We start from the raw sequence: 25,599 nt of genomic DNA on the forward strand, positions 1-25,599 counted from the left end.
TCTAGAAACTCGCATTTTACTAAAAGCTTGAAAATACAGGGAAGATCAGAAAAATCCTCACCCTGAAATATAATCTGCTGATGCATTTCTTCCAGGTATGTGTCTGACATCTGTATGAAAACATGTGAGGGGTGGGGCTAAAACTCAGGGTGGTGCCGAGGCCGGGCCTCGCTGTGCCCCACCTTCTGTGACATCATCACTCACTGCTTGAGGGATGCCTGGTGACCAGAAGATGGGGAGGGTGCCCATCCGCCTGTCCGGTGGGGACACCTTGCTCTACCCGGGCCACCTGACCTGAGGCCATGGCGCCCCAACAGGTGGGTAGCAGGGGCCCAGTGACAGCCGAGCTGTTTGAACGAAGAGGCGGTCGCTGTGAGGACAAGAAGCAGGTGAGGCCAGACCAGGTACAGCCAGCTTTCCTCCCACCCCTCAAAGTCAGGATCAGGCTGTCCGCTCGACTCGCCCCCGGGGCCTCACCCGGTGGAACGGCACTACCGGCAGAGGGGGTGCCCGGGATGGCTGCGGTTTTGTTTAGTGTCCTGCTATACCCCTTGTGCCTAGAATGGTGCGTATGTGCTGAATGGATGAATGAATGAATGGATAAACTGAAACAGACAGGACAGGACGCCCCAATTAGAGAGCTGTCGGAGCATTTGTTCCTAGGACCGAAATTCAAGCCTCCCCTGGGACTTTTGTCAAAAGGAAAACCACTACCACTCACGGTCCGCAGCCTGGCGCTTCCACCCCGTGCCTCTCCCAGGACGGTTTGATACACCATTCCCGAGAGGCAGCTGCCGTGGGCCTCATTCACAGATGAGTAAACCGAGGCTCAGAAAGGCAAAAAGGATGGACAGAAAGGGCATGCTGGGATCGGAAACCAGTCCAGCTGAGTGCAGAACCCTTAGCAGGATTCCCCTGCACACCACCGCCCCCCAGGGGAGAAGTGAGGGAGGGATGGAAGGGAGGGATGGAAGGGAGGCTGGAAGGTCAGCCAGGCCTCCTGCACCGTGGGAGGGATGGGGTTTCGTTCTGAGATTAACCAGAAAGCACTGAAAGGTTTTAAACAGAGCGATAGATGATTGATCTACAGACGTTTTCAAAAGACTCGTGCAAAGGACTTGTTACGTACTATACACATGCCGGCATCTCCTTTATGCTGGACCTCACGGTGAGACAGAGGGGCTCCTCTCACACCGCACGTGGCTTTTCCTAAAGAGTGTCCAAAAACGCCAAACCCTAGGAAGCTCCTTTTAGAGAAAGCATTCGACGAGTTCTGTGGAGTGGGGAATGCTGACACCCCCATCTGCTCTTGGAGAGACGCACCGCTTGTTCAGACAGCGAAGGCCCCAAGGGGTCCCGCGGCACAGACATTAGCCTAATTTCGTGGCCTGGTGTGTTTCCCAAGTCCTGGCCCCACCCCTCCTTTCTGAAAGAGCTCTATTTCAAAACCATTTTGCAGACGAAAAAACTGAGGCTCCAAGAGAAGCAATGGTTTGGCTCAGGCCCAAAACAGTGCAAAGAGAAAGATGAAAACTTAATTTTAGTCCCTAAACCTCCCTGCCTTCCCCTGCCCCCACTTTGCCTCCAAAGAACACAAAATAGAAACCGAGGTGCGAGAGGGCTGGTGGAACAAAATCAACCTGTAAAGCACATGACTGGAGGCGTGGTAGAGAAAGAGAAGAGCATTCAGACCCCCATCAGCCATTACGAACGGTTGTGTGTGTCTTACAGGAAAAGGCCCCCAGGGACCACTGTGGCCGAAATAAAAAGCACCCGAATCTTCAGGGCACAGGGCAACACCCACCACACTGGCTGCACGCACTGGGCCACCGCCACCCAGATCGAGCTACGGAACATTCTGGTACCCCAGAGGGCTCGCTCCTTCAGGCACCTCACCCACAACCACGATTCTGATTTCTATCACTGCAGATGAGTTGTGGACGTTGCAGAATTCCATGGGGATGAAACCCGGGTGCACCTTAGGGTCTGGCTTCTTCCACTCGCCGGTGTGTCTGCGAGATTCAGCCCCATTGTAGGCAGCGTAATGTGTTTTTATTTTTGAAGTTACTAATGAGATTGTAGCTGCTAGCCTATATAAAAACGACTATCTGGGGGAGAGGCGAATTTTGCCCATCTTTTATCTTCTTTGTTGTGGCAGCGGGACTAAGTCTTGCTTCACAAATTTGGCTTCGAAAGAAATGTATGCTTTCGAGTCAAATTAAATCTGGCTCCCCATCCGCATCTAGGGAGTCTGGGGAGAATTCAGTGTCAGTCAACACGGTGTCCGCCTTGCCCCTGACACCGTCACTGTCTCCACTCACATTGTCTGGACTCAGGTGTGTCTGAATTCCCTGTGCCGACCAGGGGTAAGGAGGGAGCTGATTGCAAAAAGGCATGAAGGAACTTTCTAGAATAATGGAAATGTTCGATATCTTGATTGGGGTGGGAGTCCACAGGTATAGACATTTGTCAAAACTCATTGAACTGCCCTGGCTGGTGTGGCTCAGTGGATTGAGTACTAGTCTGCGAACCAAAGAGTGACTGGTTCAATTCCCAGTCAGGGCACATGACTGGTTTGCAGGCCAGGTCCCCAGTAGGGGGCGCGTGAAAGGCAACCACACACTGATGTTTCTCTCCCTCTCTATCTCCCTCCCTTCCTCTGTCTAAAAATAAATAAATAAAATCTTTAAAAACACCTAAGCGAATTGTACATTTAAAGTGTGTGCCTTTGATGGCGTGCAAATGATACCACAATAAAGCTGATTGCTTTTAAAGATCCTTCAAAACAAAGGATGTAAAAGTGAGGCAAGGAGTGAGAACAGAGGTGAGGTGGGCCTTCGTTCTCAAGAGGGAGAAGAGAGGAAAACTCCAATGACATGTCAATTGGCTGCCATGGTCTCTATTTCTGCAGTGTTTGGGGGTTCATGGGTAAGCAAGTGACGTCGATAACTGGAAAAAAGTTAATTTCTAAGCAGGATCTTATCGCTGCCCCCTGCCCAAGAGAAGCAGGCACCCACGTACCCCCAGCAATTATCCCCGCCCTCCCCCTCTTCCCGCCCCCAGACGCTGTTGGCGCTGCTGGTCTTGGTACTATACATGGCAGCGGGGATATCGGGTGAGCTTTCTGGGATCGGAGAGGGGAGAAGCTGGGTGCACACAGACGCAGGAGGGGTATCCTGGGGAGGGCTGCACGCCAAGGTGGTCTCCGGGTTTGCCCTCTCCCACCGCCCTTCGTCCCACTGGGGTGACCATCCATGTTTACGTCAACTGCTGTCCCTTCGCCCTTACTAAGAGGTATCTTTGTGCCCATTTCAGGAAGAAGTTGGGAGGTGTCAGAAAGGATCAGAGAGTGCAGCTGCCCCCAAAATCCTGTGGCTTCCCAGGTAACATAATCAAGAAGGGGCTGAAGGGTGGTCAAGCATGGCTGAGGAAACCTGGGAAGGCTTCTCGGAGGCGTCACTGGAAAGCTGGGTCCTGAAGGATATGTAGGAGCTGGGAGAGCGTATTCCAAGCAGAAGGAGTAGCACGTGCAAAGGCTCGGGGAACTTTCAGAAACTGGTGGCCAAGGGGTCCTATGTGAAAATGCTCAAGACATAACTTCAGTGTCTGCCTTTCAGGGGTTTGAATACCAGACCAGTGGTCCCTCGAAAGAGCCAATAAGGGCCATCAGGACCTGGTTGAAGGAGAATGTGCAAGTTTTCTTGGAAAAGCTGGAGAACGAGGTGTGCAAGCTGGAGCAGCTGGTACGGGACCTGGAGGAGTGGCTAGATGTCCTCCTGGGGGAGGCGCAGCCCCAGGGGCCCTGCTGCACCCTCGGCAACCACTCGTGAGGGGCCAGGGCTGGGACCTGGGGAGAGGCCAAGGACATGGGGGAAGGCTTGCCAGGGGCTCCTCCAAGTAGGGCAAAGCCCTGACACTTGAAGTTCAAGCCAGGCAAAAAAATAAAAGTTGGGACACTGAGAACGCCATCGGTGCCGCTGCTGGTTCCTGAACGCTAGGACGCCCCTGGAGGACACCGGGGCTCAGCCAGGACGTCCTCCCGCATACAGGGTGCTGGCTCCACTGGCATCAGTGTAGACTCAGGGCCAGCCCTGGGGTCAGGAGCCTTCTCTCCCACTTCCCCAGATGTCGTGCGAAATCCCTTACCATCCATCTCAGGCAAACTGCCGCGTTCGTAAGGAACCAACTCTGCCTCAGGGTCACAGTGAGGGTCACACGTGTGCAATATATAGTGTGTCTGCCACAGAGCGGGTACCTGACTGCATATATGTGCTTATCTTTGATGTCCATGTGATTACAAATACATACGTGTTTTAGATTACATATAAAACACAGCCAGAGATCTTTTTAGAGGATGCACATGTATATAAAAAGTAGGGGCTACATTAAAAAAAAATGCAAGCCTAGAGCCTCAAGGAATGGAGCCACCCTCGAGGACGTTAGCACAGCCCCCAAGCTGAGGAGCAAAAGCCCTGAAAACTCTTGGACACACCCCGTGCCCCCCATGAGGCCTCACAGGGACAGCATGCTGATGGGGGCCCCCCACCCACAGACACTGGTAACTTTTGTTTCATTGCTTCGTGAGCCCGTAAGCACAGCCAACCGCCCTGGGGCGCTCAGGTTGAGAGGGTTCATCATGGCGCAGCAGGGGAGCCAGAAACTCACAGAAATCGGGGGGGGGGGGGGGGGGGGGGGCGGGGGGGATGGTGGAAACTGGAATAGGAAGGTCCCTGAGAGTCCAACCCCCACCCCCCCGCCCCCCGGGTGCTCCAGGAGGCCTTGCTGCAAGAATCTGGGAACTCCCCTCTGGCGTTCCTCCTTTACCCTGACTGGGCCACTCTCTGGCCTCTGCTTCCCAGCGTCTTCCTCGCCCTCCACTCTGTACAGCCCTTCCTCAGCTCAGCGCTTCTGAGTCCTCAGAACTCTGGCTCCTGGACCCCCAAGGCCACCTGCCTTTCTCACGACCCTCGAAGTATACTGACCATGTGACTCTGTCCCCAGGTCAAACTGTGGGGAGCGGGTGGGATGGGGTTGGCCCATCTCATTGACTGGAGCTTCCTGGGCCGAGCCAGGCTCTGTGCCAGCCAGCTTTGGGAGTGGGTGACCTTGGAGGGTGGCTGCTCCTGATCCAATCAGCTGCGGCAGAAGGGTACAGGGAGGAAGGGAGGTACCACACACTAGAAACCGCCTGGGCTACTTCCTGACAAAGAGCTGATTTGCCCTCCCTAAGGTGGTCGGAAATGTGGAAAGTGGTGAGAGAGTGAGGGCAGCCCTCGCACCTGGGGGGCCCAAGAGTCAATGTCACAGAAGGAGAGTTGTAACAGACAAACATTCGAAGGCTGAATACGACTGCTGAGGGTGAGGTGGGTGAGGCTTGGCCACCAGCGTCCCCGAAGGGGAGCAGGCCAGCCTCCTCGGCGCCACTGCGCAATCTGCCTTCCCTTCCTGGGTATGAAAAACGCAAAGGCCACCCTTAGGAAGAAGGGTCTCCTAACTCAGGAGTCTGTTATCCTTTGAATGAGGTGAACAGAATGCTGCCCACTGACCTATTCCGGGTCCACTTTCAGATACACAGAGGGGGTTTCCACCTGGGAGAGAGCTGTGTTTCATTTCAGAAGGCAAGTCCAGCCCCTTCCTTTCCATCAGGAGAGATGCGCTGGGCCGTGCACGTGCCAGCCCCTGGCGGACGGGTTTATAGGCCAGTGGGGTAACCGCAAGACAAGGTGACTTTGGAGAAGGATGAGTCTCAGGGTGGAGCCCAGTGGAGCCGAGGGGACCATGTGGCGGAGGCTCGACGGAGGGCGGAAGTGCAGAGGGAGACTCAGGATGTGGTCTGAGAGTGGTCAGCAGGACGCTGCTGGACGAGAGGGCGGGAGGAAGGCCTACAGAGCCGACCCCCAGGGTTCAGCACCTCCTCTCCTTCCAGAGGAGAGGCAGCTGGGCCGTGACTCAGGGCCTGAGCCCTGTAACCTGTGAGGTCGAGAGCAAGAGACAGGCCTGGTCTTGCTATGGACCAAGTGGCCAGTTGGAGAAATGTCGTGACTGCTTGTCACCCACATTTCTCTTTGTTGTTTGAGGCACCTGGCACATGAGGTCAGTATCGCAAACAATGAAGAACTTTTAATTAATTTTAATGGTAGGTTTTCTCCCCTACCTCTCTTTTACTTAACGGATCTATTTGGCAGCCTTCCTAATGCTCCCTCAGGCTCTTTTGTTAACACTGATTCCTTCTGCATTTCATTCTGTTCGTTTCACTGTTTGGGGTCAGCTTCTTTTCTGTCTTTTCACCTTACATAACAGGGAAAAAACACAATCATTCAGACAGCACATGTGTTAAAGATAAGAACGTGATAATCGACACAAAAATCGGGTTTGGTAAAGCCCACCTATGTATTAGCCATATGTATTTCTTAAGAATATAAGGATTAATGGGGAGAAATCATGAAATTGTGACAGCTGATATTTCGAGACTATACTTCCCGTGTCCCTGTTGTCCGGGCTTGGTCAAGCGCTACCATCATTTCCAGCTTATGGAGGGGGAAACTGAGGCATGGAGAAACTGCATCATTGTTAAGATGATAAAACCAGTAAGTGGGGAGCCAGGACCCAAACCCAGGCTGTTTGGCATCGAAGCCCTCACTCTAAACCAGCAGCTTTACAGTCTCCCCTCCACAAAGCCCAGCCAAGATAGTGTCTTCTCTCACAAAGTCCTCGTTTCATTGTTAAGTGATCATATGCCAATCAAATTCATAAGACAATAAATATTCATTGCACGCAACTACGTGTCAGGTGCACAGAGAGAAGTAGTCGTGTCCCCTGCCCGGATGCAGCTTGTCTTTCTACAGCGAAGCTGAGAGACAAAGATGGGAAAACAAAATATCTACATTGTTTTAAAAGCCACTGGGTGAAGTGCCAAAGGCACCTAATGGCCAAATGAGCTACATATTCATTGGCCTATCTATGAGTCCGGAGCAGTGACAGGGCGCTTCGGTCGGCACTGAAATAGAAATCTGTTTGTTACAGAAAAATGCTGGACCTTAAACTAAGCTATGGGCATGGGAAATCGTGGGAAAAACCGAAGAGAGGTGAAGGGTGGGTGGGTGCAGAGAGGGGCCCTTCCTGCTAGAATCACATCTCAGCCACGGGTGCTGCCGCGGCCCAGCCTAAACCCCGGCTCAGGTAAGATCTGGAACCGGGTTTCCCAAAGGTCTTTGTGAGAATCACGTTTTTTTTTTTTTTTTTTTTTTTTTTTAAATACCCTTGAGAAGCAGGGATTTGGGCTCCACTGAAATTATTTCAAGACCAGAAAGGTCCATTTCCAGTCTGCATGTCATATATTCGATGATGTCAAATAAAAATATGGGTTTAATTTGTTCCTTTAATCCACAAATTTGTTCAACAAAAATTGTGAAATGCACTAAATCCAATTTGGTTTGAATTGGCTGTCAGAAGGATAATTGAGGGCAGGGAGGGATGGAGCCAAAGAAGTTGCCTTTCCAGACCCCTTCCCCTCCGCTTGACATTTCCAAGAGGAAATGCATCCCCGCCTGAGGGCAGGGGGGAGAGAAGGCCAGAGCTTTATCCAATCACTGTGACAGCCTTGTTAACAGGGGGGCCTCAGCAGAAAGGACCCGAGTCACCTGCCTGCTTTGGCCAAATCACTTCACCCCTCTGTCATAAGGGGCTGCGACCCTGTCCTTTGAGCTGCTGTTGGGCTAGTAAGTGGATGTAATGATGGCAAAGCACAGGGCTTGGGAAGCTAGTGGACGCTTACAAGAGCGAGCGGAACAGCAAAGCCCACGTAGATCTAGACTGACTCAGGCCCAGTTAAGTCCAGGGGACATCGGGCTGTGCCTCACTCTCGCCACCTCTCAGCTCTGCTTGGGTCTGGGCTGGCCCCATTCTCAGGCAGGCTGTCCCCACTGTGGTGGCAAGATGGCTCCGGGACCTCCGGACTAGATCATATGCTCTCAGCCTCCCCAGGGGAAGGGCAGAGTCTCTTCCCTGATCCAAGGCCTGCGGGTGAGCCTGCTGGCTCCCCGATCAGATCACAAGTCCATTTCCAAGCTACTCTGCACAGCTGAAGGGACACAGCGCTCCCATGGGAACGCTTGCACGACTGGTCCATGGCCAGGGCTAACCCTAAACACAAGCTGAGTGGGAGTGGTTGTCCCAAGGGAAGCCAGGGTGCTGTTACCGGAACAGGGCTAACAGGCGCTAGAAAAAAAAGTTCAGTGTTTTTTAAAAAAGATTTCATTTATTTTTTAGAGAGAGGGGAAGGGAGAAAGAGAGAAACATTGATCAGTTTCCTCTCATGCGCCCCCAACTGGGGACCTGGCCCACAAATTCGGACATGTGCTTTGATTGGGAATCTCACCAGTGACCTTTGGTTCGGCACAAAGTGCCTTCCCAGCTATCCCACCTCACGCGGATCTCAGCTCATCCAGACAAGGAAAGTCATCTGTTTAACACCCCGGTGCTCCGCCAGCTACAGCAGAATTTACTCCCCCCGCCTGTGAGTCCAGGCAGCGAGCACGTCGGCGCAGGCGGCATGAAGGGGAGCTGCAAGGACAGGCCTTTGGGGTCAAATAGACCAGGTCCACGCCCTGCCTCCCCACCCCCGCGTCTCCACTGTGACCTCAGACAGGTCACTCTGTGCTTCTCTGAGCCCCCGTCTGCGGCTCATAAAATGGGGCATGTCTACACATCTCCAGGGCCCTATTGGGAGGATTAAGTAATAACAGCCAGCTTTTATTTAGTGTTTACTATGCTCCAGGCACGGTTCCGAGTGTTTTACAAGCATGGCCTTACCTTTATTAATCATCACAACACATCTATGCATCGGGGACTGTCCATGTCTTTGTGCACACGGGAGGACATTGGGACACGGGAGCATAAATGTTCCGGGGTCACACGGTCCCGTGGCGGAGCCGGGACACACTCAACGGGTAAACTTTGGGGCCGCGTGCTGAAGCCCCACCCTGTGCTCCTTCCGCAACACGTGAGGTAATGCGCATGCAAGAGCTGTATAAACTACTGCTCTGTGTAAATGTCCCTTGCTGTTACTTCTGTCCTCCTGCCCTGGTCATTAAAGCCATGAGGGACCTAATGAATCCACCTTTCAGGGAGTTTTCTCCCAGCTCCAGACTCAGCCCCTAGGCGGCACTTCCTCCCAGCCTGCCTCTGACTCGAGGCTACACTTTGAGCCCCCTCGCATGCTGTCCACTACCAAGTACCAGCAAAGCTGCGTCTTGCGCATGCGCACTCAACTGCTCCGCGGCTCCTCCGACCCTGCGGGTGAACTGGGGCCACAGTGGGGAGTGCAACTATTTCGGAGCTCAGAACCAACACTGTCTCTGCCCGCGGTGAGCTCCCAGCATGGTGAGGACCTAGGGAGGAGGCTCATCATGGGCAGTGCACAGTGCGCGTCAGCTGGGCGCAATGTCAGAGCCTGGCCACCAGGGCGACGGTGAGATGCACCAGCGAAGAATAGCACAGGGGGCGGGAGTTGGGGGGGGTGGTCACCCAGTGCAGTCAGGGCTGACCACTCGCTACTGTCACAAAATTAATTCTCTGCCTCGCCCACATGTGTTGAAATTCTCAAACTGTGCATTTTAAATCTATTTCATTGTATATATGTTATAGTTCAATGACATTAATTTAAAACAATAGAATTAGTGCCGGCCTGCAAACCAAAGGGTCTCAGGTTGGATTCCCAGCCAGGGCACATGCCTGGATTGCAGGCCAGGTCCCCAGTAGGGGGTGTGGGAGAGGCACCCACACATTGATGTTTCTCTCCCTCTTTCTCCCTCCCTTCCCATCTCTATAAATAAAGAAATAAATAAAATCTTAAAAAAATAGCTGCTTATAAAATAAAATAATAAAATGGCTGCTTTAAAAAAAAAACAGAATTATACGCCAACCTCATGATGAAACAATTTCACGCCTAGATGTTTATCCCAGAAAAAAAGCACATACCTGTACAAAGTCTTGCAAACAAACAATCATTGCAACTTGTAATTGCCAAAAACTGGAAGTGGATTAAATATTCCAATTAAAACAGAGGATTAATCTGGATTTTTAAAAATGCATGTTGCTTACAAGAGACATAAGAATGCAGAAAGGTTAAAAGTAAAGAGATGGGAAAATATAGCCATAAAAACACTAAAAAATAGATATCTTGAAAAGCAGGTATATGTCCACGAACATAGATCCAACAGACATTAAGATCAGTAGGTTAGACATAAAGACAAACATTTCATAATTATAGAGCAGTCAACTCAACAGCAATATATAACAGCCCTAAATTCAAATAAGCTTAATACAAACGCTATAACAACTAAAAAGAGAAACAACCAATTCCATAATCATAGTGGAATGTTTTGAAACCCATCTCTCAGTAACTGATAAAACCAACAGATATAAAAATTAAGAAGGACGTACAAAGATTTAAATGACACGAGCAACAAACTTGATCACACCACCCAAACCTGAAGAAGTCACCTGACTTATAGCAAAGGTGCCACCCCAGCGAAGTGGGGGCAGGACTGTCTTGTCACTAAGTGATGCCACATCAACCGCACAACCGTGGGGAAAATGTGGACGCTCCCTCTTACCTCGTGTACCGTGCTTGAAACCCTATGTCAGGTGAATCAGAGGCCTACCTGTGGAAAGTAAGACAACAAAGCTTCTAGAATAAAACACAGGGGTATACTTTCATGGCCATGGATAGACAGAGATGGCTTAAACAAAACGCAGAGAATACTAAACATAGAGGAAAAGGTCAGTAAGTTAGACTGTTTCAAAACAAGAATCACTGTTTATCAAAAGGCACCATTAGGAGAGTGAAAAGGCAAACAGAATGGGTGGGATATTTGCAGTATATGTCTTTTACAAAGAACCTTCATACTGTATAACACAAAAGGAACTCCTAAGGATCAATGAGAAAAAGACACATATACCCCCCCCCCCTGCAAAAGTGGGCAAAATCTTGAACAGGCTCTTCACAAAAGGGCAGAGTCAAATGACAATTAGTTATCCATGAAAGCCTACTTCAAACCACAATGAGACGTCATCGCTTAGAGATATCAGAAAGTCCACTTTTTAGAAAAACTAACACCAAGGATTTAGAGCACCTGGCAGGCTCATGGACATCCATGGAGGGTAAATTGGCACAACTGCCCTGACCAGTGTGGCTTGGTTGGTTGGGCATCATCCTGCAAAGCAAAACGGTCACCAGTTCACGGCACATGCCTGGGTTGCGTGTTTGGTCCCTGGTCAGGGTGCGTATGAGAGGCAACTGATCGATATTTCTCTCTCACATCAATGTTTCTCTCCTTCTCTTTCTCCCTCCCTTCCCCTCTCTCTAAAAATAAATACACAAAATCTTTAAAAATAAATATGTAAAAATAAAAAATAAATTGGTACGGCCGCTTTGGAAAAGTACTGGAAGTAACTACTAAAGCTGAACCTACGCATGTTTTATGATCTAAGAATTCCACTCGAAATGCAGAGTCTTAGAAATGCACATCTATAAATACATATGGAGAAAGAACTCTGAAAATATCACAGCAGCACTATTTTTAACCCCGAAGAATAGAAGCCATTCAGAAGTTCATCAACGGTAGAATGGATGAGTAAATAGTATTCCGTTCCTAAATGGAGTACCACCCAACAATGCAGAAGACCAAAGCCATCCACGCAAAGCCAGGGCTACGTCTCGCAGATCCGCTGTGGCCGAAAGAAGTCGGACGTGAGCGCACAAATCCTCTGCGACCCCATTCACGCCAAATCCAGAGTCAGGCCAGATGGATCGAGAGTGACGCAAGTCAGGGGGCTGCCGGCTCCTGTTCGGGGCAATCCTCGGGACAGAGTACAGACACTACTCTCTCTGGGGAGCGGGTGATGTCCTCTATCTCGAACTGGGTGGGGGGTACCTACTTGTGCTCACTTTGGAAAAGTTCATCAAGCACTTCACTTCATGGTCATGCATGCAGCTGTATCATTATCTTCCAGTTTAAAAGTGTAGCAAAACATAGTATGTGCCTATTAGTAAAGCTCATGAAACGTATTGCCGTATGACCTGAGGGGAACATTGTACCAATTCCCACCAGCATCCCAACCAATCCTCCCCAAATGTTGAACATTGTCCTCTTCGGAGACATTCTTTGGCTTCATCTTAACTCAATTTTACCCAACAAGCCAGCAAATAGGTATTACATCTCAAGCTGCAATGAATCCAGGCCCTCTGAGCTCCACCCTCCCCCCACCGAAGCAGTGGGGAGGGAAAGGGGTGACCATGAGAGAGGCTGTCCACCCTCCACCCGGACTCCTCACAGACTGCACCCGCTCGGAAAGCAGCCTTTAGAGCAGTGGCCACGGGGGAGGAGGCGGGGGTGGCCTGGAGGAAAGGGTCCTGGGGCGGGAGTCAGGAGTCTTGGTGTCTCACCCCCCTCTGCCTCTGCTGCTGCTGGGTGACCTGGGCAAGTGCCACCCTGCAGCGGGCCTCCTGGGCCTTGTTTGAATTGGTTACCATCACATAGGATGCTGCGGGCCTACCTACAGGGTCTGGCACAAATAACGCCCCTGTGTTATTACAAAATCTTTTACTACAAAATCATAAGCACATAATTCTGTGATGTAACAATATCACACTCAAGCATGCCATATGACATCTTAGGTGAGATGTTCAAATTAAAACCACAAATTATTACATCCTAGCAACCACGCTCAAGCAGGCCTTACTTCTGCCGGACTACATATGTATATATATATATATGTATATATATATATGTATATATATATGTATATATATGTAGCACTGTTTTAAATGCTCTGTATGGCACCTACGGGTACACTGAGGCTTGAGTTGGACACTTCATTAACATTTCATTCTCCTCGGGAAGGGAAATGTATTTGCTGCGGGGTGTGAGCCCCGGGGGTGTGTTTTCTTGTGGAAACTGATGAAGGAGTCGAGCTCCATGTGCAGCCCAGCCTGGGTCAGTCCCAAGGCCGCTCCCTGGAACACAGGGGCCCGGAGCGAGAGGGCAGCGTGAGAACATGCTCCACGGGGACTAGCCCACGTGCAACAGCCACGCAGCTTTCTTACCACGAGCAGGGAACTGGGGCTTGGGTTTCGCTGACTCCAGTCTCCAGGGCACAGGACAGCCCTAGGTGACAACCACATCGCTGCCCTCAACCTGCAGGAAATGACCTTGGGGGACAGACAGGGCTCTTCTCCCACAGCTCCCGTCCCTTCCAGCTGGGTTCTTCGCGCTGGGGCTGGGCTGGACGCCACTGCCCACCCCCCCAATCCCCTCTGACCTCTCATTTGGCGGCACCCTCACCTGGGTACTGAGGGCTGGCAGTGTGTGCTTCAAAAACGCGGCCCTCTCCACCTGCCGCACAGGCTTGGCACCCTGCAAACCGCACACCCCTCCCTTGATTGAAAACAAGGTTGAATTCATAATTTTACAATTTTTCAAAACTGCCTAACTCTGAAGGGGGAAAAGGGAGCTTTCAGTAACCCCTATTCAGTAGCCAAGAATTAGCAAGGAAAACACTGCTTCCCACTTTCTAATTGACGCCTTTGCCAAGGGCCCAGGTACGTGGGCTCCTGAACACGGTCTTCGGGGAATTAGTCTCAGGAAACATATCCCCCTAGGCCATGTGCACTTCCTGTCGCCTGCAGGACTCCCGGGGGCCCCTCGACCACTAATTTTCCTAATACGAAACCATTTCTATATTTGAAATGAAAAATGACTTGTTAAACCCCTGCCGGGTCACTATTTTTTTCTCCTCCCAGAGACACACATTAAAGTAAACAAACTTGAGATGTAAAATGAAAACAACCCTCTGGACCCCTCCCCCCATCCAGCACCTGCAGGTTTTACCAGCTCAGGTTACAAAGCTGGGTCTGAAGTGGCCCTAGAACTCTTTCCATTACAAATAGCCAGTTCTCTTGAAAGTAAGGCACAAGCTGAATTAGTCAGATTACATCAGGATAGATTTTCCTGTAGTGTAAGTTCTTTGGAAACACCTGCCCGACGTATTTCAGACGTGGGCTGAGGCAAGCTGGGCCCTCAGTGGTTCCGGGGCTTGTCAAAGTCTCGGCAGAGGCGGGCGCTTGGGTTGGACTAAGTGAGACCCGGTGAGGCGGCTGTGTGGGATGGGAGTGGCTGCAGACTGACTTTCTGGCACCTCTAGCCAAGTTTTAACCAGCTCTCATCCCTGCAGCGCTTGATGGTGCCAAGACAGCCCTGGAACTCAGGCAACCTGTGCCCGCACCTCCTTTGGAGGGCAGAGGGGAGAAACGTCAGGGCTCTGCGGTCGGGAGGGCTGGAGGGTCTGGCTGCACAAGGAGTGTGTTTTCGCTCTGCGGGAAATGCTAAAAGCAGGGAGGAGAGCAGGGCCCTGAGCCGGGCAGGGAAGATACACCTGGGCAGGTGATGCTCTGGATCACACTGGCGGGCGGTGGGGGGGGGGGGGGAGCAGACACCCCAGCCCCTTATCACTCTCTACGCCCTAATTAACTTTCCATCCTTGGCAGCCTTCTCCAGCTTTGTTATTTATTTCGTCACCACTCAGTCACTGCGGATAATTTACTCTTTCGAGTGACCTGCATTGGCTAGAGAGTGGCGCCCAGCACAGCGGGTTAGTAAATAATGGCAAACCCACACCACGGAAGGCCATAGCCCTGCCAATGAACCAGGGAGCGCGGCAGGGACTCTCGTGGGAAGACCTTTAAAATACATTGGGGGAGAGGGGAATCACGTCACAAGACAATATAGGTATGATGACCTCATTTACTAAAAAGGGGGTGGAGCGACAGTGGATCAGGAGAAGGGACAGTGAACTGTTAATAGTGACCGCCCTGGAGGAGGGAATGGGGACAAGAGAGGTGAGGAGGGACTTTCGTGTTCTCGTTGGAATACGCTTGAAACGCTTACACTGGGAGTGGACTTGTGCGTTGCCAGTGTAACAAGAATGACATAATATAAACAGTGTGTCTGGCGGGCGGAGCCTCAACACCCAGGGGAGTTCTACATCCTGAAGGGTGAAGCGCCCACACCTCCAGCTACGGGACAGGCAGGGCCCCGGGGGAAAGGCCAGGCTCTGTGTCCCTGGATTTCCTTGTCCCCGGCTGGGTCACAGCCAGCCGGCGACACACACAGGCAAGTGCTTGGTCTCAGAAGCCATTCTCAGCAATGCTGCCAGGGCCTCTCGAGGCCCAGAGAGGGGAGTAAACGCTCTAGGATCAGCCAGCCTGGATTCCATCCTGACCTGGCCGCTGACCAGCACTGGGACGTAGGACAGCGACCTTGACCTCTCCGTGACTTGTTTTCTTAGCTGTGAAATGGGGGTGAGAACAGAAGCTACCTAACAGGGTTGGATGGTCACAGGGATGGGAACAGGTTAAACTAGTAAAAACACAGGACCTGGCCCACAGCAAACACTCTCTGTGACTGTTAGTACAGAGCACATTCTACAGGCTCTCCTTGCCCACGTCTCTGTGCTAAGCAGGGACTGGCCGGGTCCAAACCAGTAGATGAAAATTTCCCCTAAAATAAGGACGCGGGTGTTTCCCTCTGGCGGAGCAGGGCCCCACGAATGCCCCGCGGGTCAGGGGAGCAGGGCTGGGTGGGATCTTGCTCCCTCATGAGAGAACTCTTTCTTCTTTAGGGAGATGTGTACACGCAAGACTCCAGGTTACTCAGGTCACCCAGAGGGCCAGCAGCAGACAGCAAAGCCAAAGGAGGCGCTGAGCGGGACACCAAAGGCCGAGAAAGCGGCCTGTCTGTATTCAGGGTGCTGGAGACCTCGAGTTGGCAGGAGGAGCGTGGGGAGGGGCACCTTGGAGAGTCCCACCCCCGCTGTGGTGCCTTGCCAGGGCGCACCAGCTGTAAGGAAAGACCAGGGTTGAACTGAACAGCCAGTGTTGCCTAAAGCCAGGAAATTAGCGACCTGGAGAGCAACTGTAGACAGCCGTCAAATGCAAGACACGCCAGGTCCAGCCTGCCCCCTCTCCCAACCGGCAGGAACCCGAACTGTGCAAACCCTGAGACCGGCCCCCTGGACCCCTTTGTCTCATGCATCACAGCCCAGGTCGGCAGCATGACTCCCCCCGGTCGGGTTTTTATGACTCGTGATGATGTAAGGAGGCAGAGAAAACACAGCTGGTCCTGCGTGCAGTTTACAGAGAGGGCGCTGGGAGGACATGTGCCTGTCCCCAAACACCAGCCCGTACAGCTGCTCGGCTCCCCCTCGAAGGCGGAGGGGTCCCTACTGCCTCTCATGGAAGGAAACACGTGGCTCAGACCAACCAGACATGTCTTTAATTTTTTAACAAAAATCAGGTGTAGACATTGCTGAAGGACCGAGAGGTTTGGGGTTCTCCTTCCCTCACCCCAACATCAGTGAATCCTCATCCTTGCCAACTTCACCCATGAAACACCGCTCTCAAATTCATCCCCTTCCACCCCATCCTGGGTGGGGCCTGGTTTTCTCCCTCGGAGTCTATAGCCACCTTCCGACCGTTCTGCCTGCCTGCAGTCTTGGCCTCCCTGACCCTGCCTCCACCCAGTAGTCGGAGGGGCTTTCTCGAGCGCAAGTCTTATGTCTCTCTCCAGTTGAAAAGCCTTTAGTGGTCTTGCTTCCAGAGTAAAGCCTGAACTCCTTTCGCACGATACAGCCCGGTCTTGTTATTCGCAGTGGTCACAGTCTGCGGACGCCACAAACACCGAATCGGCCAATAATGAGACACTCGTCTTAGGGGACAGCCAGGGGCAGGGTCCGACAAGCCTCTGGTCACAGCGTTCTCATCAACCAGTCGATATAAAGCCTTGCTGTATATGCGTTTCTGTTTCATCTTAATATACATTGAATATACCCCGCTGACTCGCTGACACTGGCCTGGCCAGCAGAACCACGTGACTCACGCCCCAATGAAATGTTCTGGGTAAGGCTCGCCCTTGAGCTTGAGGAAAGTCGACAGCACTTCAACCCTATGGTTGGGGGCATTTTAACCAGCGGAACTGTCATCAAAAAGCTCATAAATGGGACAAATGTGGCACGAAAGCAACCATAAAAGGGACACCTGTTAAGGGCGTAGGAGCTGAAACAAGAAGCCTGAGCACCACCTCGCTCATCCTGGGCTGGCGACCTGTCTGTGGGGTGGGTGACTCGCATTCTTCATGGCTCTCCGAGTGTCCATGAATGACCGCAAACACACTGTGAGCACTGATTTGGGGAATACAAATGAATTTTAGTGAGTGAACTCGCAAATATAAAATTCATAAGTTATGAGGATCCACCATATTATTCACTGTTCACTGCCTATCCAGCTCCTGTGTCTTGCTTCTGTCTGGGAGCACAGTGAACACAGCGGGCACATGACCACACAGAGCCAATCCTAATATCCTATCCCCTGGGCTGCCATGATTGGTTCAGAGATTGGCACGTGACTCATGCACAGCCAATCAGAGGCCTCTCCAGGGATTATTCTACTAGAACTGGGAAGAAAAAATTGGGGGAATGGGTTTAGAAAGATGTGACCCTGGGCTGCTGATGACCTTGTTGGCCACCTGTGGTAGAAAAGCAGGTAACTGAAGATTGGGGGGGGGGAGGGGGACGAGAGAGAGAGGGAGACCAGGTTCTGTCAGGTCTGGTTTTCTTTAAGCTCTGCCCTCAATTCTCTGAGCTACTTCCCCTCTTGTTTACCTTAATTCGGTTGCCTCTTACAACAAAAAAAATCCAGACTAACACAGCATAGGAGGCCCTTCCTTCCTGATCTGGGCCCCATGTACATAACTTCATGTTCCTCCATCATAAGTGATGTCCCCTGATGCAGAAACGCTCGCAGTTCCCCATGCGCACTCTGCAGCTCCTTGCCTGCATGCCCGCCTAAGCCGGTCCCTCCACCAGGGACCCACTGCCTTCACGCCTCAGCTCCGTTTGCCAGCCGTTGTCTGACCTCGCCCCTCTGGCTACCTAACTCGCTCTTCAGGGCTCCTGTTGCACCCAGACCAGGGTCCCATCTCCACAGGGTTCCCTCAGTGCCCAGCCCCAGCCCCTCTCTTATCTCAACACCTGACATCGAACTTACCTGTTTACAGACCATGAGAGCCTGGAGGACAGAACCGGTTGCTACAGCTTGTAGCAGGGGCCTGGTGCACTGGGGATGCCCAGTGGTAGGGTGACAAACTGCTGAATTTCTGACCTGACGTGCAAAGCCCAAGTCTCAGCGGTCACTCCTTTCCTGAGGCTAAGCCAGTGCTGCCGTGCCGAATTAGGCCCTTAGTACCACACTGCACACTGGACGATGGCCGGCTGTTCACAAAGCCATTCTACCTGTGTGAGCTCGTTCAAGCCTCCCAGGAGCCCCGGCAGGCAGCTGTGCCCTTCGCTCCCTTTGAGGAAACCGAGCCTCACAGAAGTAAAGTGCTACTGTCCCGTGGAGATCGCTGGCAGGTGACAGAGCAGGGCACAGAAGGCGGGCCTCCTGGCTTTGAGGCCAGTGGGCTCTGGACTGTAATGAACAGCTGGGCCCTTCTTCGCTGGACTGTCCCTGAAACTCTACATGCCTGTCCCTCTGCCCGCATGTGGGTGAAGAACTGGGGCAGAAAGCAGCGCTGGTGGGAGAGGAGAGCGGCCTGTCCCTTGCACTGGGAACTCGGGCCATCTTGGAGGAAAGAGCTCTTTGAGTTTCCCTAGCCCCAGTCACAGGGTCAAAAACTAGACAGTAAGTAACACACTCAACCTCTGTGGAACATTTTATACGTGTCTTAGATATCCAGCCAACCCCGACCCGTTAAACCCTCGCAATCAGGTAACTAACCCATCGGCTTTTGCTGAGCAGGTAGGTCCCAGGTCTAAATCTCCAAGTCCCACATCTCAGGAGCTCCCTCGATCCCAGGCAAACCAAGACACGTGGCCTCCCGACCTTACCACTATGGCATGAGGCAGGTATTGGAATTATTCCCATTCCACAGATGAGCTCACTGAGGCTCAGGGAGAGAAAGGGACTGCCAAAGGTCACACGACTCACTGGTGGCCCAGCCAAGACACAAACCACCGTCCCTCTGACTCTAAACTCTTCACACCGCTCAGCCAACCCTCTGCTAGCAACCACTTAATCGGCCATCTGGAATGCATTAGCAAAACTGGGGCGCCGTGGAGGAAGAGTGGGTGTCAGGCCGTAAACATCACACAGCCGTGTCAGAAAGGAAACAATGCACCGTACCACCATGCTCGCCGGGCCTCTCTGTCTCATTGGTCTGAGCTGAGTCTGCACGGGGCTTCCACATCAGCTAGTGGGACAACAGGCTTGACAGATGGGTTCCCCCACTGAATTGGCCAACGATCTGACTGTAATTGTGTCTGTACCCGATGCCAAAACAACAGGCCAATTAATCCAACTCCATTGGCCAACACAGTGGAAAGAGAAAATAAACAAAGCCAGTTGTCCAAGAGAGATGACCCAGTTGGGGACTGACGCTGCTGGTCGTCTCACCACACCGACCAGCACACTCGGTTTCATTGGGCCACCTTGAGGCGCGTGGCAGACCCAGCCTGCAGGAGCTGAATTAACCAGTTGTGTGGCAAGGTCTATACGCGGCCCCTATCTCCTTGGCTTTAAGAAACCAGATCGAATTGTTGATGGGACCTACGTACTTCCCATGTTATGTAACGCCTGCCATGCTAAGTGCTTGCTGGGAATCGTTATTTTCAAAGGCCTCCGGGTTCATTACGTAAGAGGCACTAGCTCATGCATTCTGAGCAGACCAGGGCGAAATCGACATTTAAGATATTGCACAAGTTTTAAAAGTAGTGCCTCAATGAATAAACAGTGATTTTTAAAAGAAAGTGGGGGAAAAGAGTTTATACACCCAATAAAGATGCAACAGGGGCCAAGCAAGACAGAAAGAGGCTTCAAGCTATGGGGGAGCCTCCCTGTGAGGCCTTCGGAACACTCACATCCAGAAGAACCCCTCGCACAGGAGGAGGAAAGGGCGTATTCTCGGAAACGCCAACCAACGCCTTCCCCTCCTCCTGCACCACCGCATCCCCACCACGTCCCCACTGCGTCCCCACCACACCCCCACCGCGTTACCACCACCCTACTGTTGGGATTCAACGTGCAAAGAGCAGGGAGGCCAGCAAAGGATTTCACCAAGGATGAACCTGATTGCCCATTCCTTCTCTGGCCCTGTAAGCAGACTCAGCCCACCCACTCACCTCAGGAAGAGCTCAGCTCCTCAGGGTAGCTCATAGACACCTTCCCGGAGCCTGGGTAGCTGAGCTGGTGAAGCATCAAACACCTTCCCTGCTCGCTACTAACCTGGATCACAATGGCTTACCCATTGCAACAGCCAACAATGGGTAACATTTATTGCCCAGTGACCAAGCCCAGCTCTAAACACCTTATACACACACACACACACACATCATCCCACACAAGCCCCCACAAAGCTTTGTGACAGATGCTATCAGCAAGCCCAATTTGAAACTGAGACATGGAGAAAATGATTTTTCCACTGGTCATAGTGGCCGAGCTGGGATTTGAAGCCAAACATCTGATTCTAGAACTTTTTGCTCTGGGTACCTGTTCCCAGCCCCCCGAGACTCTCCAGCCATCGGTGCCACTCTGGCTCCCAGCAGCTGCCCTCCATTCTCCTCATTTGGGGAGCCCGAGCTGGGAGCCAGAGCTGAGGCTGAGTCAGTACACGCGGGGCCCCCAGCAGTGGGTCAGTGGAGGGTTTTGGCTGCAGGAGAGAAGAGGCGTGCACAAACAGCACAAAACCAAGGCTTTAGATTTGCATCTGAGTCCAGAAAGAAGCTAAAGACAGAAGTTAAGAATGTGTCAAAATGTTTCACACAGCGATGAAAAAAAAAAAACCAAAACACCCGATTCAAACTGGCTTGAGATAGTTAATTTATCTGTTCACACAAGAGCAAGTCTTACGGTGACTGAGGGGGATTTCAAGTTCAACTGATACAGCGTTGCAACATGTCCTTAAGTGTAGGGAACCGCCCCGCCTGGTTTCAGAAGCTGCAACCCCCCATTACTAAGGCTGAGTGAGAGACCTTGGGACCATAAGGCACTAAGGAGACAAAGCTTATCTTTCTGGTAGGGGCACCACCTCTGCCCCCTTTTACTTCACCCTGCTTGGCCCCTGGAGGATGACCGGTTAGCCAATGACAGGTAAGGTTCTTCAAACGAGGGACAACCTAAGACAGGCATGGTCATGAAGGGGCCCTCAGGGAAGGACTTGGGGAGTTATAGAAAAAGGGGGTGATGGACCCTTGCCCCTCCATTTTGACATAGCCCAAGTCTTCATTCTGTCTGCAAGAAGTCTCCTAATCTCTTGACTGCCTTACTTCCCCTGCCTGACTTAAGCCTGAAACAATGCCAGAGGGCAGTGCAGCCCTGGGCAGGAATGGGCAGTTCCCCGGGGCAATCAGGCCTAAGAATGAATGCATAAAATCCTGTGAAACCTGCTTCGCTAAGAATGTCCTCAATTTCCTGATAAGGGTCCAAGCATGAAATGAGTCTGTTCCCCAAAGTTTTATGGCCCTTTGGCTAACTGACCCTGACTCAGAATAAGCCCTCAGAGTTCTTTGAATATTATCTGTAAGAAGTAATCAGTAACATCCTTTCCTTTGTTATCTGTAAAAGGTAATCACCGAAAGCAAACCTGAGCATAATGAGTGAGAACCTTCTTTGATGTATGCTATTAGAAAGCAATAAAAGCCTGTCAGGCAAGGGTCAGGGCGCTCTCTCTCTCAGAGAGTGGCCGAGCCGTCCCTTTTTCTCCACAGGACTTCTGCAGTCCATGTGAATTTGTTCGTCTCATCCACAACATACAGACCCTGCTGGACGGAGTCCGCATCACTTAAAGACTTGGGATCTTTCTCCTTTTCCATCGCTCACTGACCAGTGTCAGCTTCACTCCAAGGCTGGTCCCCTTGCCCCTGTGAGACAGCTGTCGGCCGCAGCCATGGCTGCTGCGCCCTGCTCTCTCGGTTTGCTGGCAGAGGAAGGGAGCCTGTCTCCTCTCAAAACAGTAAGAAACCTTCTTTTCCCAGAAGGGACCCTCCCCGCTCTGCCTGGAACTCCTCCCAGCCCCAACCTTGAGTGAGCTCCCAAGGGATACTGCTCGATGGTCCCCTTGAGGGGCTATGGGAGCACTCCAGGTGCCACGTCCTCAGGTCTACATCTCAGTCCCACAGAGCTCCCGGGGACACTGACACTAGCCATGTCCTGCCGTGAGTCGGTTTGGGGGCAGCAGACATTACTAAAGCGACTACAGAATCAGCTCAAAGGATCATTTGTTGGTTCACACGAAAAGACACCCCCAGGGATTCCCAGGGGGCCCAATGTCCCACACGGCGTGAACTGTGGTAAAGCTCTATGAAATCCAAGTGCATCTGCACCATGAAACTGGAAATCCCTGAGAAACACTAGGTTCCATTGCTTTAGTGACCCTTCTGGAGCCATACAGACCCCTACCTGACCCTTGGCTCTCTCCAAGACGTGCGTGTCCCTTCTGGCACTTTGCATCAGAGCAGGGGGTAAGAGCCACCCTCTGCTGGCAGGGCCTGTTCCAGATGGTCAACCATCTTTGCCTCCCAGTCAGGGGAGTGGCTCAGACACCAACCAGCTCAGTTTATCGTTAACTTGCACAGCCCAAGGGGTGGGAAAGAAAGTTGGCTTAAGTCTCCGAGTTCCCAGCCTGGCTCTGAGCATTCCAATAGCCCTGACAGTGAGCAGAACACTGCATCAAGGAAATGCATCCAACCACCTACCCATTCACCCACCCATCCATCCACCCACCTACCCATCCATCTACTCATCCATCCACCCACCCACCCACCCATCCACCCACCCATCCATCCACTCCCTCTAAGAACTTGCTGAAATCTCCTCTGCAATCTGCTCTGCGCCTGAGGTGGAGGTGGAGTACACTGGGAGATGCTTGATGATGTCATTGCAGGGGACCCAGGAATGCATGGAGATCCTACCTTTTACCACCACTGCCCTCCCCCCAGAGGAAACCAGAGGCCAGGGCAGAAGAAAACCAGAGGGGCCATTTCAAAAACAGCATCTCAGGGGACCCTTATAAAAGGCAGAGCACCCTAGACAAAGCCCAAGGTCAAAGTAAGCCCACCTGTCTCTACTTCAAATCTTATGGTTATCTCCTCCCTCCAGTGAACACAGTGAAACATGTTCAGTAAAACTCCAGATGGTGTTGAAGAGAAGAGGGTTTCCTGGGGCGGGGTATGCTAATCAGGAGAGCTCAGGAGTCAGGCTGGGCTTCCCCCACTCCCTCCCGAATCACGGGTATTTCTAAAGTTGGTTTGTGGTGCGCACACACACCCTGTCCTCTCAGGATGCTCGGCCTCCAAGCGCTCCGCACCCTGTCCCTGAGTCCTGCCGAAACAACGAATACCCTCCACTTGCACACAGTGAGCAAGAGGCGGGCCACGTCCGACAGGTCTCTGCTGCTTCCAAAATGACCCGGCAAGCTCGCTGGCACCGGTTCCCATTCTTCCAGGTTTCAGCAGGGGCAGAGGCTGAAAATTGGCCTCTTGAAGCACCCTTGGCTGAACTGTGTGAGTTCATGAAAAGAAAAAAAGAGGAAAAAAAACACCTGCGGAACAACTGCTCCAAAAAAATCCCCACTGGGCTGCAGTTGTGCCGTTTCGTCCGACCTTTTCCGAAGGAGGGGAATCGTCTTTATAGAATAAATTGCCCCAAAGCGAGGGCACACCGCACAGGGTCATGGAGAGTCCAGAGGCTTTGGTATCAAAGAAGCCAAATTCAAAGGCAGGCTCTGCTTCTGTGTGGTCTTCAGCTACCCCACAGAGCCTCGGTGTCCGAATCTGCAAAATGGGAATCCTAATTGGCTCCTCGCATGGATCAAAGGAGAGAGTGGCTGTGAGGTGCCTGGCACCCAGCACTGGCCCTTGGAATGCTTTTGCCATAACTGGATTGCTTTCACAGACTTCGAGTTTGTTGGGGTGGGAAAGGGCCAGAGAGAGCATCGTGTCCAACTTGCAGTTGAACTCATAGTTCTTACAGCCCCGGGGGCTCCTGGCTGATGGCTGACCTCACCCAATGCGGGCAGAGAGGTTTCAAGAAAAGAAATCAAGACAGTATCCTACTTAGAATAAAATACTGGAAGTGTATCCTGCCACCCCAGTTTCTGAGAGCTCGCTGCTATCCATGGTGGCTGTGTGGGCCTGATACATGGACCGTGGCGGGGTGGGGGGGGGGGGGGGCGCGCAGCGAAGGGGGCTAGATGAGGCTGGTGCTTGGCAGCTGGGCAGGAATTCGTGACGTTGTGCCCATGATGTCCCAAGAGCCCAGGGCAGGGGTGTCACTCTGAGACTGCCCCTGCAGGCTGGCCCGGAAGTGCTCCCAACACGAAGACCCCAGTGGAGGCTGGGGCTCTGCAGATCACTCAGGCACAGCTCGTTCCCAAGTCACACAAAACGGATGGACTGAGAGAGCGTATTGGCCCCTGCAACGGAGAAGGCCAGGGCAGGGCAGTTTTCGGCAAAGCTCAGCTAGCAGCTCAGTGGAGTATCCAACAAGCTTTTTTTCCACCTCTGTGCACTGCCTTCTGCCCAAGTCTGCCTCGTGTCAGGGCTGCCTCCCCTCCTGGCCACAAGGTGGCTGCCAGTAGCAGTGAGGGCATCTCAGTCCAGTGAGAAAAAAGAGCTTCTCCCAGACAGCTTCTGTGAAAGGGGGGAAAAAAAAAAGAATTCCTTCCCCAGGACACTGGCCAATCACCAAGGCCAGGCTATTGAGCTGTGAGCTGGCCAATCACTGAGGCCAGGCTATTGAGCTGTGAGCAGGTGCTTCGGGCCAACCAGGATCCACTTCCCAGAGCTAGGACTTGGGCCTGCTTCCCCTTGAAACCCAAGAGCTATGTGGGAGACAGCACCCAGTTGCCCCCACCAGGATGCTGATACCAAGATGAAGGGGGAGTGGGTGGTGGACGGCCAAGAGCAGCAGGTGTGCCCGTCGCCATCAATGCTTTGCCCGCCCCACACAAGCTTCAGCTCTGCCCCTGCGTCCCTGCTCTCCTCTCTCGGGAAGGCAGACCAGCAGACCTGACTAGTTCCTCTCTCTCAGGGCAGACAGGGGGCTCCTTGACTGACTAATGTTTTGGAGGAAGGGGCCCAGGGCTGCCCAACGGCCTGTGCTTGGGGATGGAGGAGGCAGAATGGGTCAGGCTGTGGATTCCTTTCTGCCTTCAGTTCAACATCTGACCCTGGCACCCTCTTAAAACAGGTCTCCGACACCCACTCATTTGCAGTCTTGACCCTGGTCTTTGACCCAAACCTCACATCTTATGCAAATGCCAAGTCCTCTGCCATCCAGAGTCCGGTTACCTGCTTGTGAGCGACCCCAGTCCTCAGTCTGTGTCCCTGAGATATGCCCCCGTAGTGGCCCTGAGCAGACCCCTAGCCCTTGTAGGTCATGGTGGCACCACCTGCACACAGATGGTTCAGCACTGTCACCGCGCCAGCCTGCTTCCACCATGTCCTAGCTGTGTGACCTTGGGGAGGTCACTTTACCACTCTCGGCCT

At 52.4% G+C, this 25,599-nt stretch overlaps 1 protein-coding gene across 1 annotated transcript; it reads left to right on the plus strand.

The window, feature by feature from the left end:
* The first annotated feature begins 302 nt into the window (after positions 1–302).
* Positions 303–3,830, plus strand: SMIM23 (small integral membrane protein 23). The gene is made up of 4 exons (XM_024576801.2): positions 303–389; positions 3,064–3,115; positions 3,316–3,383; positions 3,618–3,830. The coding sequence occupies exons 1-4, from the start codon at positions 303–305 to the stop codon at positions 3,828–3,830; spliced, it is 420 nt and encodes a 139-aa protein (XP_024432569.1).
* Positions 3,831–25,599: the final 21,769 nt, after the last annotated feature.

This window comes from Desmodus rotundus, chromosome 6 (assembly GCF_022682495.2).
Source record: "Desmodus rotundus isolate HL8 chromosome 6, HLdesRot8A.1, whole genome shotgun sequence".
Classification (NCBI taxonomy): domain Eukaryota; kingdom Metazoa; phylum Chordata; class Mammalia; order Chiroptera; family Phyllostomidae; genus Desmodus; species Desmodus rotundus.

Bases quoted from the DNA above. Each gene is read 5' to 3' on its own strand.
- SMIM23 (XM_024576801.2), top strand. From the start codon at position 303: ATGGCGCCCCAACAGGTGGGTAGCAGGGGCCCAGTGACAGCCGAGCTG. The intron at 390-3,063 runs GTGAGGCCAGAC...TCCCGCCCCCAG, and splicing joins GCTGTGAGGACAAGAAGCAG to ACGCTGTTGGCGCTGCTGGT. The intron at 3,116-3,315 runs GTGAGCTTTCTG...TGCCCATTTCAG, and splicing joins CATGGCAGCGGGGATATCGG to GAAGAAGTTGGGAGGTGTCA.